General features: G+C 39.7%; 1 protein-coding gene across 3 annotated transcripts; it reads left to right on the top strand.

Moving 5' to 3' along the window:
* The first annotated feature begins 55 nt into the window (after nucleotides 1-55).
* Nucleotides 56-16059, top strand: CRYZ (crystallin zeta). Of its 3 annotated transcripts, none has more exons than XM_073357339.2 (9): nucleotides 56-174; nucleotides 5178-5294; nucleotides 5630-5782; nucleotides 7578-7741; nucleotides 8842-8893; nucleotides 11142-11291; nucleotides 14007-14108; nucleotides 14211-14306; nucleotides 14601-16059. In XM_073357339.2, exons 2-9 carry the CDS (start codon nucleotides 5184-5186, stop codon nucleotides 14760-14762), a joined length of 990 nt encoding a protein of 329 aa, XP_073213440.1. In that variant the 5' UTR covers nucleotides 56-174; nucleotides 5178-5183; the 3' UTR covers nucleotides 14763-16059. The 3 variants fall into 3 exon arrangements, with proteins under 3 accessions (XP_073213440.1, XP_073213441.1, XP_073213439.1); XM_073357338.2 differs by lacking the exon at nucleotides 56-174 and adding an exon at nucleotides 238-853; XM_073357340.2 differs by lacking the exons at nucleotides 56-174; nucleotides 14007-14108 and adding an exon at nucleotides 230-853.
* The last annotated feature ends 201 nt before the right edge of the window (nucleotides 16060-16260 follow it).

Below are 16260 nucleotides of genomic sequence, written 5' to 3' on the forward strand. Positions count from 1 at the left end.
GGGGCGCTTCCGGGCCGGGGGAGGGGCTCAATGTGCCGCGTCTGAGAGTCGATGCCGGAAGAGGCGGGGCGGGTCTAACAGCCCGGCCCGCGGGGCTGGGCGGGGCCGTTGCCCTGAGCTGGGCTGCTGCTGCTGCTAGCTGAGGAGGTCGGCCCGCTCGCCCGCCCGCGAGAGGTGAGGCGGCCGCGGGAGGTGGGGGCTGGGAAGCGGGGCGGCTAGAGGGCCGAGAACTGAGGGGGCCTGAGGGCAGGGCCGGTTCCCAGCGGGAGGGCGCGGAGACCCCGCCGCCTCTGGGAAGCCCCAGGGGGACCCCTGCTCCTGCGCCCCCCCCGGGGCCTCATCCCCGTCTCCGGGCCGAGCCCCCCTCGGTAGCTGGCTCCAGCGCCCCGTGCTCGGGCAGATCCCAGGCAGCGCCTCACTGGGGGGGCCGCGGCTCAGGCACGGGGGCTCCCCTCGCTCTTCCCTCTCTGGGCGCGTCCTGGCCGCACGCCGCTGGCGGCCGGGGGCCGCGGAGCGCGGGGCCGGGATCCCCGGGACGGCTATTCCCGTGTTCGGGCTGGTGTCTGAAGCGTCGGGGCAATGGCAGGAAAGCCTGGGGGGAAACAGCTGTGTAACGTGGGCCGGTGGGTTGGGTAGACCAAGTCATCGGATCTAGCGCTTTGGGCTCTAGCATCGGCTCCGTGGGCAAGTCGCGTAGATAAAATTTGAGTACTTAAAACTAGGCACCGGAATGTGGGTTTAGGCACCACAAGGAAACTATGAAAAAGGCTTTGAAACTAACCCACTGCTCCACTATGAGATAGGAATTGATACCATTGTAGAGATGGAGCAACGGAGGCACACAGGTGTTAAGGTCAGAACCTTCTAATGTGAGCACTTACTTTGCTGCCTGACTGAGTGGCTTCTAAATCCACTAAAAGAAAAGGAGCACCTGTGGCATCTTAGAGACTAACAAATTTATTTGAGCCTAAGCTTTTGTGAGCTACAGCTCACTTGCTGTAACTCACAAAAGCTTAGGCTCAAATAAATTTGTTAGTCTCTAAGATGCCACAGGTGCTCCTTTTCTTTTTGGGGATACAGACTCACACAGCTGCTACTCTGAAACCTCTAAATTCACTGTAATGCCTTAATTTTATAATGTTTAAAATGACTATCATTTAAAATCTATTTTGCTGGACCTGCCTCAGGAAGGCCAACTGTACAATTTGAGAACCAGTTTTCTAGAAGGACTTAATATCTTAATACGAGGATCCAATCCTTCTGAAAACTCTTTGGGTGGTTTTAGAGACAACAGCTTATATGTTATCAGGTGTAACTGGAGACAGTCTCTCTTCTCTTAATTGGGAGACACAGTACTTTAGCAAATATAAAAAACCTTCACATATTTTATGGAATATGAAACATCCAGGCTTTTTGAACTGGGATGTTTGGATCTGAAACAATAAGCCAGTTTGGAATAATATTTAATAATCTACAGGAACACCATTTAGTTGTTTGAGTGTGGTGTTTCTTAAATCAATCCTAGTTTTCAATGTAGGTCTGAAAATTAGACAGGAGTAATTCTGAACCTTGCACCTGGGAATGAACTTTGGTTTGAAAGTATAACAAATACACTTCCAACAGGGTATAAATAAAATCTAGGTACAGTCTTGGAGCCCTATGTTTCCATCTCCCTTATGTGGACCCCTGTTATTCAATTAGAACTTCTAGGCCCTAGGCTGCAAGTGAAATTGCAGTTATGATTAAGAGTATATGTGCAAAATTTCTACACAGAAAATATAAAATTTGTAGTGTTCTCACAGTGTGCGGAAGAGACATTTAGTGAGCACACAGGTAATACTTTAAGAACTCTGTGAAGTCTGCTAGGGAACTTACTGCAGATTTAATTTATCTGGGAAAAGTGTAAATAGGCACTATAGAAAATTCTTAAATTTGGGTTTGTCTACACATGAAAATTATTCCAGATTAACGTAGGCTGTGAATGTAAAGACCAATAGCTATTCCTGAATAACATTATGCATTGGTATCAGAGGGGTAGCTGTGTTAGTCTGGATCTGTAAAAGCAGCAAAGAGTCCTGTGGCACCTTATAGATTAACAGACGTATTGGAGCATAGGCTTTTGTGGGTGAATACCCACTTCATCGGATGCATGTAGTATTCACCAACGGAAGCTTATGCTCCAATACGTCTGTTAGTCTATAAGGTGCCACAGGACATTATGTATTAGTGTTTCTTAATCCAGTTCCAAATAAGATAATTTGGAAAAAGACACTCTTATTCCAGAATAACTACTGCATGTATAGATAAACCCTGAGACGAGAGAGAACTAATGAGAATTAGAGGTTCTCAAACTCCCAAACTGATAAATACATTTTGCAGTGCCTATGGAAGCAAAACAGGGTCTCCAATGTCCTGGACTATGCTAAAATAAAATAATTTGCAAATAACAAAGCATGCGGGGCACTTCCAGGCTGGGGGAGAGGCTCAATGTTCATACTTTTAAGTTTAGAGGATTAAAAGGCAAAAAGAGGCGCTTGTGATTCAAGAAAATATAGTAGAACCTCAGAGTTATGAACACCAGTTGAGCTGACAGGTGAATTATATACATACCTCATGTGGAACTGGAAGTACCCAGGCAGGCAGCAGAGACAAAACAAACAAATACTTGTACAGTATAGAACTCTGTTAAACGTAAAATTCTAAAAAAAGGGAAAGTTTAAAAAAAAAAAAAGTTTGACAAGGTAAGGAAACTGTTTCTGTGCTTATTTCATTTAAATTAAGATACAGTAGTTAAAAGCAGCATTTTTCTTATGTACTGTAAAGTTTTAATGCTGTATTAAGTCAGTGTTCAGTTGTAAAATTGTTTTGAAAGAACAAGCATAACATTTTGTTCAGAGTTACAAACACCTCGAGAATGGAAGTTGTTCATATCACAGGTTGTAGTGTATCTATCTTGAACTACTACATTTAGCTTCTGTTTATCACCAGAGTTTGTGTGTGTGTTGTAGAACCGTGGCGAGGGTTTTTGCTATGTGGACAGAGGAAAGTTTAGATTTTAGAGGCAGTATGGAGGAAGAAGTAGCAGTGTACCATGACAGCAGTTCACTCTGCAAGGTAGTGAATGCTTCATAGCTGAAGGCATCCGTGAGCCTTACGGTTTTGAGATGATCAGCATATGGAGAAGCAGGCCCAATATTTCTGTGGTCACTTTTTTTAAAGATTTTTTTTATCCAATTTTTTTTCTGTTCCCATGCTCATAACTTCAAAATTTTCTTTGAGAATATCGTGGTGCAGTGTATATATTAAAGCAGGTTTCAGAGTAACAGCCGTGTTAGTCCGTATTCGCAAAAAGAAAAGGAGTACTTGTGGCACCTTAGAGACTAACCAATTTATTTGAGCATGAGCTTTCGTGAGCTACAGCTCACTTCATCGGATGCATGGTCTGCTGCAGTTTCCACGGTATGCATCCGATGAAGTGAGCTGTAGCTCACGAAAGCTCATGCTCAAATAAATTGGTTAGTCTCTAAGGTGCCACAAGTACTCCTTTTCTTTATATTAAAGCAGTTACATCTTTATTATACTGGAAATTTTAATGTAAACCAATATGATGAGACAATGTTTGGAAAAGATCACTGCTTCAGAGAGAAATTTTAATTTCATATTTTCTATGCTGTGTGATGAGACGTCAAAACAGTAATGAAGCTGAGACAGCTCCAGTAAAATAACCTTTTATTTACCAAATATGTGCTATTTCTTACATACAAATACTATAATAGGATTGCTTAAGTAGTACCATGTATATAATAACTAGAGCTGGCTGAATTTTTTCAGCAGAGTTGTTTTCAGTCAGTAGTACAGTATTGTCTAACTCAAAACGTTTAGCGGGAATATGTCAATTTTTGATAACTTTTGATGTGGAAAATGTCAATGTTTCACTTCTATAATGCTGAAATGTTTTATATAGTCTTTGTTATTTTAAAACATTAATATAAACATTTCATAATATTTATGTGTATTTGATATAAGCTAAAAGAAAAAATGTTGACAATTTGAACCATTTTTTTTATTTTGGAATTTCCCACAGAACAGAAATTCCCATTTGTAGCTAGCGCTAAACCATGCCTGTCTACTGGGCTGTGCTCAGTACAGAGCTAGCACTTCTAGCTTGGGCCCTGATTCTACATTCAAATTCCAGTAGATGGATCGTGGGCCTCCATGCAGCTGCAAGAGTTTGCCATTGTAGCTCCAGTTACAAAACTGGGGCCTTGGTTATTCTGTTTTGTGGCTTAACTTGTCCTTTCTGATTAGTGTAGAAACAGGGCGTTTAGGCGTTGCTGTATTTTATCCATTTGTATAGTAAACCAAATATATGGTGGCGTAAATTACCCTTTGGAAAATTGATGTAATGTATATGTTGAGGAGGAGGGCTTGGGAAAGTGTAAGATTGAGTACCCCTCTAACACTTGGACCTTTGTCATGGTCCAAAGGAAGAATTATCTGTCTGACTAATGTACCTTTGCCTTGTTTTTCCCACATTCTTGTCAGTGTATGCTTTCCTTGATGATCTTAAAATACTTCACAGACATGCATAGTCAAGCTAGCTTTTAGATACATTAACTGTACTCCTCAGGATACATATGTATTCAATTTTTCTGGTTTCCTTGAATATATTTTAATTCCCCATTGTATCTTTTATTTTTGAGGGCTTATGAGCAAGGATCTTTTTGTTGTCTTAAATAACAAGCAGAAAGAGAAGCTGGAAATCTACTTTTTAGACCCTGGCTGAATACTCACTATATGACCTGTTGTTTTTTTTTAATAAGTGAAATTGGAAATTCATTTTGTAAAATGCAACCATGGGTCCCAAAGTATAATGTATTTCCCTCAAGATGTGATGGCATGATATCTAATATAGGAACTACTGCACTCATATTTTTAAAGTAGTTATTTACATGTTTGATTCACTTTAAAGCCCACAGATTCCCACAGGAGATGGTGGTAACGCTCTTCATTTGCAAGATTTGTAAGATGAAAGACCATCTTTTCTTTGAAAAGAAATCAGTAGTGAGCCCCTGATTTAAACGGTTGTCTAAAAGTAGGGTGTGTGTTCTCCTCCCTCTGAGGTGAAAACTGGATTGTGAAGTTAATGCAATATTTTCTTATCTTCTGACATTCAGATCACTATGGCAACTGGAAGAAACGTGATGAGAGCTGTCAAAGTTTCTGAATTTGGTGGACCTGAAGTGCTTAAGCTCCTGTCAGATGTCTTATTACCGAATCCGAAAGAAAATCAGGTGGAAATGATAGCTGTAAACTAAGATAATTGCACTGAATGGTAATGACTTGAATATGAACTGAGTGAGTGTCCAAAACAGAACCATCTTCATTCTGAATAGGGAGTAGATTGAACAGCATATACATAAATAAAGCCACAGGCATCAGATTTAACTAATTTGTTTTGTTATTCTAATGCAGTCTACATATCAAATACAAAAGACTTTCCAAAATTGTTTCACATCCATATTAAGGGCTCTTTAATAGTCAAGTCAATTGCTTTAATAATATGAAGCTGTTAATGCAAAATTATGGTGATTGTAATGATATGTAACAAATAACATTTTCTCTTCAGGTCTTAATCAAAGTCCAGGCATGTGGCGTAAACCCAGTGGAGACATATATTCGTTCTGGTGCTCATGCTAGAAAACCACCTTTACCTTACACTCCTGGCACAGATGTTGCTGGAGTAATTGAAGCTGTTGGGGAGCATGTAACTGTATTCAAGGTATTATATTCTGTTTCTTTTTTAATTGATGGCTTATTCTTTCCCTACATTATTGTTGCACTACTTACTGCTACCTCTATAATTTGTGGCCTGTCAGAATTTCCTCTGGGTTTTGGGGACCTCTAATTGGCCGTTAAAAGCATGCAACCAGGTCAAATTAGTGGCCCTAATCCTACAAGCTGCCCTGGAGGGCTGTCCTTTACAACCATACAGAGCCCCATAGAGATCTGTAGAGTTTAGCACTGGTGCAGGAGCCTGACTACATGGTTCTGCTTGCAGGATTGGGGTTCTGTTTACTGGTCCAGAAACACTTTTAAAGCATTGTAGGCGCATTATAAAAGTCAAGATTGCTGTAATTATTGTCGTCATCGTCCTGGACTGACAGGAAGGACCCTGAAGTTATTTTGCTGATAATTTTAATATTCAGACTTAAAATGAAGGGGGGGGGGAAATACAAGATGTATCTATTGATAACAATGTTTAAATACTGAACTTCTGTCTCATAGTGGTTATATTTCACCCGCTGTCCTTTGGTTAAACAATATCTTCTTGGGGAGGGGGAAAAGGTGGGCTCTTAAAAGATAAATGTATGTGGGGTTTTTTTTAATTGGCCTTCTCTTTTATTTCCTTACAGGTCAGTAAGATTCTTGGCCAAAGACTAACAGCAGAATATGTATTGTTTAAAAACTGTATTTGAGTAGAGAGCTGGGATTCTCCCATTCTGAAGTCAGATATGACAGTTATTGAGGAGACAAGAGCCTTGCTGGCCTGGAGATGGAAAATAAGGCAGAGGTGTTAACTTCAAAAATAAACAAAACACTTTCTGTTTCAGCAGATTGACAGCTCCATTTTCTTTGCTTTTAGTTTTTCATGTAAATTTTGGCATTTTCTGCTTAAACTGGAGGGAAAGAAGATGAGAGCAATAGTTGCAGACAAACAGCTTGAAAGGGCTGAATAGAGGAGCCAATCAGAATAGAGAGATTTGTATATTGATGGTATGTAAGAAATAGCCACATAGCAATTATGCAGATCTTGGCACTCTGGCTAATAATAGGTGTCAGCAAATCAAAGTGCAGGGATTTATGTGCTATGCAGGTACTAAGATAATCATACAGTGAGTTTGAAAGTCAGACACCCACAACGGGTCAGAATGTACAGAACTGAGGAAAAACTGTACAGAACATGAAATTACCATGTTCTAAGAACTGGGATGTGCTATATTCAGCTCACAACCAGTACCAAAGTAGTTGATACTCCGTAGCTGCCAGGGCTGGAAATAAGAGTTAAACACACCCTGTGTGTTTGGGATGTATATTGTTCCCTGTTTCTCACAGCCCATTTACTTGGTGATTGTGTGGAGGTTGTGATTTTTATCCTGTTGAAGGACTCCAACAATAACTATTACCAATAACTATTCTTGTTAAGAATGTATAAATCTCAGGCTTCAAAAACTGCCGAAGTTCTTTTCATAAGCTTGTAAAATGTTTCTGACGTTTTCCTTGTGGAGTCCAGCTGGATGAATTCAGGTTCATTAAGGATCATCTTAATCATGCAGTAGCCTTGTGTGTGACAGTATAGAACCTAGGATGTAGTCTATACACACACCTTTTGAAATCTGGATATACAAAATTGTGTTACATAGATTTCATTTCCTTGATTTTTATAAAATCCCTCTACCTGCCTTTTGGGAAGGTAATCACGCGCACACACACACACTTTTACAGAAGTGTTACATAAAAAACTGACTAAAGTACTTGGAACTTGTGTCTAAACCATTTTTATTTTTTCCTGCCAGAAAGGTGACAGGGTTTTTACTAATGGTACCATCTCTGGTGGCTATGCAGATTATACCGTTGCTGCAGCGGACACAGTCTTCCCCTTATCAGATAAATTAAACTTCAAGCAAGGTGCTGCCATTGGAATCCCATATTTCACTGCTTACCATGCACTCTTCCAAAAGTAAGATGCCAAGCTCTGTTTGTATCTTCTGCTTTTGAAGACTTAAAATACAAACAATAGAGCAGACACTCCATCCATAATAGCCAGTTACATGGCTTAACTTTTCAGGGCACACTACAAGGCCTATTTTATCTCTCTCTCTCATAAAGAGATGAGAGACTTTTTAGGTAGGGTAGTGATGGGAGGAGGACTTTGGTGGGGATTCTGTTGGAGGGTTAAATTAAATGTGTTGCCTACAGTATTGTCAGGGGTTGTGATGTGAAGGCAATTGACTGTCTTTTTCTTTTTAAAAGTGCATCTGGGGTACCCAGAACTGGGAGCGGCACTCTATATAATAAAAAAGTGTATACCCCGAAATAAATGAGTCAATTGTTTTCCTCCTCCTACCCCTCTTCACCTCACCTTCTTAAGAAGGACTAGATAGGTTATACAACTGCAACCCCTTGGTTTAATCAAGAAGCAGAAATTATGACTGAAACAAGTCCTATCTTTCCATCACCTCTGTCTTCAGGAGATGTTGGCAGAACTCCTACTAGCTCTAAGTATTTAACCCTGCCAATAGCCATGGTATTGATTAATAAATCTGTACTCTAGTGATAGGCAAGAGTGCCTTGTCAGCTAGGGGATGAGAGATCAGGACTGGGAATCCAATCTAGATCAATACGTAGAACAGAGCATTGGACCATCTAGTTTATCCGTTGAAAAAGTATGGGTAGATTATTTTAAAACCTGGAAGACTAAAGTTGAAGAAAATGTTGTTTTGAATAGTAGGCTGGTGTTAATACACACCTGTACCAACCATGAAAGTGGTACTCCCATTGTTATGGCTTATACCTGTATTTACATTCAGGAATGAGAGCTTTTAGCAACCAGGAATTATTAAAAGAGATAAGACCCGATTCTCCTCTCTAATCCCAGAATGAATCAGGACTAACTCAGTGTAAAACTAGAGAGAGGAAAATTAGGCGCATTGAATGTGATCTAAAAAGATTTAGATTTAATTCCTATAATCCAACTACATATTATGGCTGGACAATGGACAGGATCTGCTAAAGTTATAATGTATTAAATAGTTCAATGTCTGTCATTTTGTCTTCCAGAGGGCATGCCAAAGCAGGGGAAACTGTGCTAGTCCATGGGGCAAGTGGAGGAGTAAGTATTTTGAAAAGCCTTAAATTAGCAAGTATTTTGTATATCTATTTTTGTGACAAATAGGCAAATAATTATCATGAAGGCTCTTTACACGTAAAGTTAAATCCTATCATCCAGAATATAACAGCCTGAAACTGCACAAATAACCACATGTGGCCCGAAATGCTGATGTCCTGTGAACTTAATTAAATCATATGTAGGGCATCCCATGGTGTAATCACAAAGTGGAGAACGGTCAGAAGCTGGTTCAGGAGCCATACAGCTAGTCTGCCTAAGAGAAAAGCTAAAGGAAAAGTTGCATTTTTAAAAATTAGGCAAACTGTTCTTAGTTGTGCAAGAAATGCTCACTGGCTGGAAAGGGACTTTCTGTGCTGTTTCTCACCCATTAACTGTAACGTAGCTAGAAAATGGGAGATGTTGGAGATACCTGAATGGACTTTAAGTTTTCCCAACTAGCTTCTGTATTTACAAAAGGCTAACCTTTGGCTCTGCTGAATAAACAAGAAGGCTGAGGTAGAGTAAGAGGGAATAGTTAAACTTTAAGTGGCTGCATCTCCCCTTTCCAGTGGCTGGAAAAAACTATTGTGAGCTGGCCAAGTTTTGTTGAGTTACTCGGTTAGCTGCAAAAGGCTGAGTATGAAAGTCTCACATGAGAGAAAACTCAGTCTTTTGTAATATATTAGACTAGAAGGACATTCAACAATATGTTTTTTCTTTATTTTCATAAACTGAGTTTTGATTTTCTGTTCCCACTTCTTTTATATGCTTCTGGGAACACACATGTTTTTGCTTTACAATGGCATGGACCACAAATAAGATTATTCTCTATGGATTTGCAGACTGTTACAAAAACACTTGCAAGTGCAGTGAGAAGAGAGTAGGCAAAGGGGTACGTACTAGTGATAAGCGTGGATGTTTGTGGTACGTCTTTCATTGACATACACTTCTACGATTATCCTTAAATGTTACATTCTTTTCAGGTTGTTCATTGAACAACTTCTGGATGTTGAGATAATCTAGTCATGCCATATGTTAGTTTGAAATGTAAATGTCAAAGGTGACTTCGGTTTTTCAAATAGGTCAGTTGATAAGTGCCTGGCAAGAGTGATGGTCATGAGGATTTATTATGGGAAAGGTAGTTTGTTTACTTTACATAACAGTCCTCGATGCAAGTCTCATTAGCAGAACCATAAATCGCAGCAGATGGAGTTCTGTTAGTAACAGAAATGGAATGAGAGAGTTTGTTACCAATAGAAGAGAATAACATCACTTAAATTAGCCGAGGAAGTGTCTGTCTGCAGGCTGGTCAGGATAGATTGTAGAACCTGTCTTCTCAGGAGGCACCAGTTTGGGAGTAACCCCAAAAGAGAGGTAGAGTTTTGTGCATACATGTTCTTCGTTCTTCTTTTGCATTCCCCATACCATGTAAGCAGTGAGTTTGAGCCAGCTGAGACTGTGAAGCCTACTTGTCCTTAGGCACTAACAAGACTTTACGTCTGCTTGGCACTAATAAAACACCTCTCACCACCAACTGAGATATAAAGCTGGGATGAGAGGATGTGGTGGTAGGGAATGCAGATGTTTGTTTGGCAGGATCAGTGTCTGACCAGATTTCCAGTGGTTTTACTTGCTGCCTAAGAATGGAGGCTTACTTCCCCCTCCAAAATTTGCTACCCTCTGAGGCTTCCCTGCTTGGGAGTTTTCTCTGGGGTCCCCACAATATCTGGCAACTACGCTTTGCAGGCCTTCCTTTGGCTTTCTGAAACTGGAGTGTGGTTTCTCAGGACCCAGCAGAAGGGGCAGTGAGACTAGGGAGTCTCGTCTGTTTTTGGTAGTGTTGGGAGCCTGGGAATGAGATCCTAAATGGACCTCTTCTGCGGTGAAGAGTCAAAGTTGTGATATGTTATCTGTGGTATATGGTTATCATGTTAGTGGTTTCTGTCTGTGGGAAGAAAAGATAATATGTACTGTTACATGGCTTAACTTTTGACTTGGTTTTGTATCAGCTGTGTTGTGTGTGCAGCATCTTTACTAGTACACAATGTTGTGTGTGTGAATGTAAATCAAATATCGGATAGCGGTTTTGAAAAAATCAGAATAATGTTTCAATAATGCTCGTGATTTATGTTATGCATAAAAACGTATTTTAAGATAATTTGACATGTAAAGTACTGAGTTTCTGATAGGTGATATTTATATTAAGAGTGGGAAAATAAATGGTAAAGGAAAATGTAACTCATTTTTCCAGGTTGGAATAGCAGCATGCCAGATTGCCAGAGCTTATGGTTTAAAGGTTTTAGGCACAGCTGGAACTGAAGAAGGAATGAACATAGTTTTGAGAAATGGAGCCCACAAAATGTTTAATCACAGAGAAGCTGATTACATTGATAACATTAAGGTAATTTACTACCAGATTGAAGGTTTCATAACTCTTCCAGCCTCTTTCTTCTTCCAGTAAAATATTCAAAATCCATTTTGGATTCTATTAATTATCTTCCTTTTAATTGACTAGAAAACATACTATAGATGGCAGTCCTGTGCTGGCATCCAGATGAACTAGATAGATATTTTCTTTTTGTAGTTTTTATGAAATGAAACATTCGGTAAACAGCTCTTTATATTTTTCTTTTGAACCAAGATTAGGGTTCTGTCGGAGTCTGCCACTGGAGCAAAGTGTACACAACCTCTTAATTTCTGGTCAAAGGAGAATTGTTCATTTTAAAGATATGGATACCAAGAGTACTAAATCATAACTAAGGCTGTGATTCTTTCGGAGGTCACGGAAGTCATGAATTCTGTGACTTTCTATGACTTCTGCAGCGATTGGTGCAGCTGACTTCAAGGCCACCTGAGCAGCTGGCCCTGGGGCCAGCTGCTCGGGCACCCCATGGCCAGTCACACCTGTTGCTGCTGGAGAGACCCAGGGGAAGCCTGGGACCAGCTGGCTTCGGGGACTGCCTAAGCAGTGGCCAGTGTGGTTGGCTCCAGGGACTGCCCAAGTAGCGGTCCTGGGGCGGCAGTCAACCTCCAGCACTGGAGCAGGCTGCCCTCTTCCCCCGCAGCAGAGGCCCCCCCAGAGCAGTGGGGCCCCAGAAGTAGAAGTTTAGTCATGGGTATTTTTGGTAAAAGTCATGGACGGGTCACGGGCCGTGAATTTTTATTTATTGCCTGTGCCCTGTCTATGACTTACCAAAAATACCCATGACTAAATCTTAGCTTTAATCATAACTAGGGCTGTCAATTAATCACAGTTAGCTCACGTGATTAACTCAAAAAAATTAAGCGTGATTAATCGCACTGTTAAACAATAGAATACCGATTGAAATGTATTAAATATTTTTGGATGTTTTCTACATTTTTCAAATATATTGATTTCAATGACAACACAGAATACAAAGTGTACAGTGCTCACTTTATATTTATTTTTGATTACAAATATTTACACTGTGGGGAAAAAATAATTGTAGTTTTCAATTCACCTAAGTACTGCAGTGCAATCTCTTTATCGTGAAAATTGAACTTACAAATGTAGAATTATGTACCAAAAAAAAAGCTGCGTTCAAAAATAAAACCAATGTAAAATTTTGGAACCTGCAAGTCCATTCAGTCCTACTTCAGCCAATCGCTCAGACAAACAAGTTTGGTTACCAGTTGCAGGAGATATTGCTGTCTGCTTCTTGTTTACAATGTCACTTGAAAGTGAGAACAGGCGTTCACATGGCACTGTTGTAGCCGGCGCCACAAGATATGTATGTGCCAGATGCGCTAAAGATTCATATGTCCCTTCCTGCTTTAACCACCATTCCAGAGGACATGCGTTCATGCTGATGATAGGTTCTGCTCAATAACGATTCAAAGCAGAGCGGACCAACGCGTGTTCGTTTTCATCATCTGAGTCAGATGCCACCGGCAGAAGGTTGATTTTTCTTTTTTGGTGGTTTGGGTTCTGTAGTTTCCATATCTGAGTGCTGCTCTTTTAAGTCTTCTGAAAGCATGCTCCACACCTCGTCCCCCTCACATTTTGGACAGCACTTCAGATTCTTTAACCTTTGGGTCAAGTGGTGAAGCTATTTGTAGAAATCTCACATTGGTACCTTCTTTGCACTTTGTTAAATCTGCTGTGAAAGTGTTCTTAAAACAAACGTGCCGGATCATCATCCAAGACTGCTATAACATGAAATATGTGGCAGAATGCAGGTAAAACAGAACAGGAGACATACAATTCTCCCCCAAGGAGTTCAGTCACAAATGTAATTAACGCATTATTTTTTTTAACGAGAATCATCAGCATGGAAGCATGTCCTCTGGAACTGTTGGAAATGGGCCATCCTGATTATCACTACAAAAGGTTTTTTTCTTCTGCTGATAATAGCTCACCTTAATTGATCACTCTCATTATAGTGTGTATGGCAACACCCATTTTTTCATGTTCTCTCTGTGTGTATATATATCTATCTTCCTACTGTATTTTCCACTGTATGCATCCGATGAAGTGGGTTTTAACCCACGAAAGCTTATGCTCAAATAAACTTGTTAGTCTCTAAGGTGCCACAAGTACTCCTCATTCTTTTTCCTCTGGAATGGTGGCCAAAGAATGAAAGGGCATACGGCATACAAATGTTTAGCATATCTGACACGGCTACAACAGTGCCATGTGAACGCCTGTTCTCACTTTCAGGTGACATTGTAAACAAGAAGTGGGTAGCATTATCTCCTGCAAATTGTAACCAAACTTGTTTGTCTGAGCGATTGGCTGAAGTAGGACTGAATGGACTTGCAGGTTCTAAAATTTTACATTGTTTTATTTTTGAATGCAGCTTTTTTTGTACATGATTCTACATTTGTAAGTTCAACTTTCATGATAAAGAGATTGCACTATAGTACTTGTATTAGCTGTGTTTCCTATTTGCTTTACTATCTCATGAAGGGAGGGAGCATTTAGAAACTCAGATCCCACCAAGTCACAATATGATGAAGATAGATTTTCAGAATTGCATTAGATATGTCAAACTTAACATGTTGAAACCCCAGGTTACCTACAGCCTGTGAAATATACACAGACATCCAAATGTGAACTTTTTCAATTGGTTATCTCTTTTTATATTCTGTGTAGGAATTCAGTGGTGTGCAGGGAGTTGATGTGATAATAGAAATGCTAGCTAATGTTAATCTTGCCACTGACTTACAACTACTATCACCTGGAGGAAGGGTGATGGTAAGTATTTTCTGTCATTGCCTTCAAATTAAGTTTATAATTTGTTGAAAAATGTTTGGATTAAGTGTCTGTTTTTTTTATTTTAAAACTTTTTTGTATCAGATCGTGGGGAGTAGAGGTCCAATTGAAATAAACCCCAGAGACACTATGATGAAAGAATCCAGCATAATAGGAGTTAGTCTGTTTTCTGCCACTAAGGTAAGGCATTTTTAGTTCAAAGAATTTACTTGGATGAGCTATTCTATTAACTTATAAACTTTTAGTTTAAGCAAATTAAATGTTTAGCAAAATAACATAGTTGGGTTTGATTTGGAGTGTAAGGGTACAATTTTATTAGATTATATACATTTTATTTTTCTAAATGGACACTTAAAAGTATTAAGAAATGTAAAATGCATTTAATTGTGAAATTTGGATTAAAACTTTGTATATACATCTAATGTACTTTAAAAATGCACATGACTTACAGTAAATACTATCTTCACTATACAGAAGTTGATGTATGAATGTGAAACAGCGCTGCTTGCTGGTATAGAAGCTGGCTGGCTTAAACCTGTAGTTGGCCCTGAATATCCATTGGAAAAAGTGGTGAAGGCTCATGAAGACCTCATTAACAGCAGTGGTGCTTTGGGAAAGATGGTACTCCTTATGTGATAAGTCACGTAATAAAGTTTCTTTCCATTTATATCCTGGCTGTTCTAATTACACCCTTGCCTGTATCGTTCATTTAGCATGTTTTACAAAACATAGGGTTGATCACAGATATTTTATGGTAATAGCAAGTCTAATTTAGACAGGGAGGATGCTTTAAATGAACATGCTTTTTTATGTAATGAAAAGCAGAGTGTCAGATTTAAGCTTTAAGTACTCTTCCCCTCCTCCCCCACCCCCAATTTGGCTGACCTGGAAATTGCATCTTTTTCCTTTCTGCGTTGGTCTTGTCACTGATATCTGTTCTGTCCTATCCAGGTTGGAGTATTGTACAATACTGTACTTATTGCTTCCCTTGAATACTACAGGGAAGCTTTAGCTAGTGCAGAATGTGACTTTCAGTCTGCCTTTTAAAGTGGAGCGACATATATGTGTAAGTAGGGCTCCATGTGTTCTGTAGCCACAAAATATGTTGCTATTCAGCATCTGCCACAGAAGTGTGCTTTAGAATCCAAACTTCGATTTTACAATCATTAACTTTCTGGCCCTTATGATTGCTAAGAGCCTCCCAGATGTGAATTGAATGTAAACAGGGGCAGCGTTGTATGCCTGAATCTGACTAAACAATATCCTGAGAGGTGTAATTGACCAAATTATCCCAATGGGCTGGAGACTGTGAAGCCCAGTGTCATCATTCATTATTTTACTACTGATCTCATTTTAGCAGAAATAGCCAGATAATGTGCTGATTTCTTGCTGTTGAAAGGGAAGGCAATGAGGAGTTCAATCCCCTCCCTCTTTCTTTTGAATTTAAAGTCAGCTGTCTCATAATGGGAGGGAAAGAGGAGCTGCCTCCCTCTTGGGTGCCAAGAATTCAAGCTGTCTTTCCCTAATCATCAGTCCCTTTCATGGATACCAAAATATGCAGCATATTGAAAATGTGACCACTCTGTAAAACAAATGAATGTACTGTGAAATGAGGAACTCTGTACTGATTGTATTATTCTTCATATCTAATACAATAAAAATCTCAATTTGTTAATCTGCAGCAGAAATTTGCATTTGCCACACCAGAATGCTATAGAAACCAGGGGATGTTGGAGCAGAATCCAGGTCTAGCTTGCCTACATTTTGTAGTCCTATTTGATGGTCATTCCATGAGTAAATTCAATCTCTGTATGTTGTGGTCCAGGACAAGTACTAATAATCAGATATGGCTATTTTGATTAACATATGGTTAACTGCTAGTCAGTGTTCTCGGTTGGCAATATCAATAAACAGTAAACAAACTGTTATACAAGTGTGGATTTGTTTTTGCTTGCTTACATTTTTGTTGTTTTCTGTTACCACATTCCATATTTTATTAAACTAGTGAACAGAGCAAAGAATGGTCCTCCCCATTCCTCAAGGACATGCCTACGATACTTTAATCATGATACGAGCACGTGTTTTGGATCAATATACTCCTATCCTGGGGCTAGTCCACTAATGAAGTTGGTAG

Source organism: Lepidochelys kempii, chromosome 8 (genome assembly GCF_965140285.1).
Source record: "Lepidochelys kempii isolate rLepKem1 chromosome 8, rLepKem1.hap1, whole genome shotgun sequence".
NCBI lineage: Eukaryota > Metazoa > Chordata > Testudines > Cheloniidae > Lepidochelys > Lepidochelys kempii.

Bases quoted from the DNA above. Each gene is read 5' to 3' on its own strand.
- CRYZ (XM_073357338.2), top strand. From the start codon at position 824: ATGGAGCAACGGAGGCACACAGGTGTTAAG. The intron at 5,295-5,629 runs GTGGAAATGATA...TTTTCTCTTCAG, and splicing joins CGAATCCGAAAGAAAATCAG to GTCTTAATCAAAGTCCAGGC. The intron at 11,292-14,006 runs GTAATTTACTAC...TATTCTGTGTAG, and splicing joins ATTACATTGATAACATTAAG to GAATTCAGTGGTGTGCAGGG.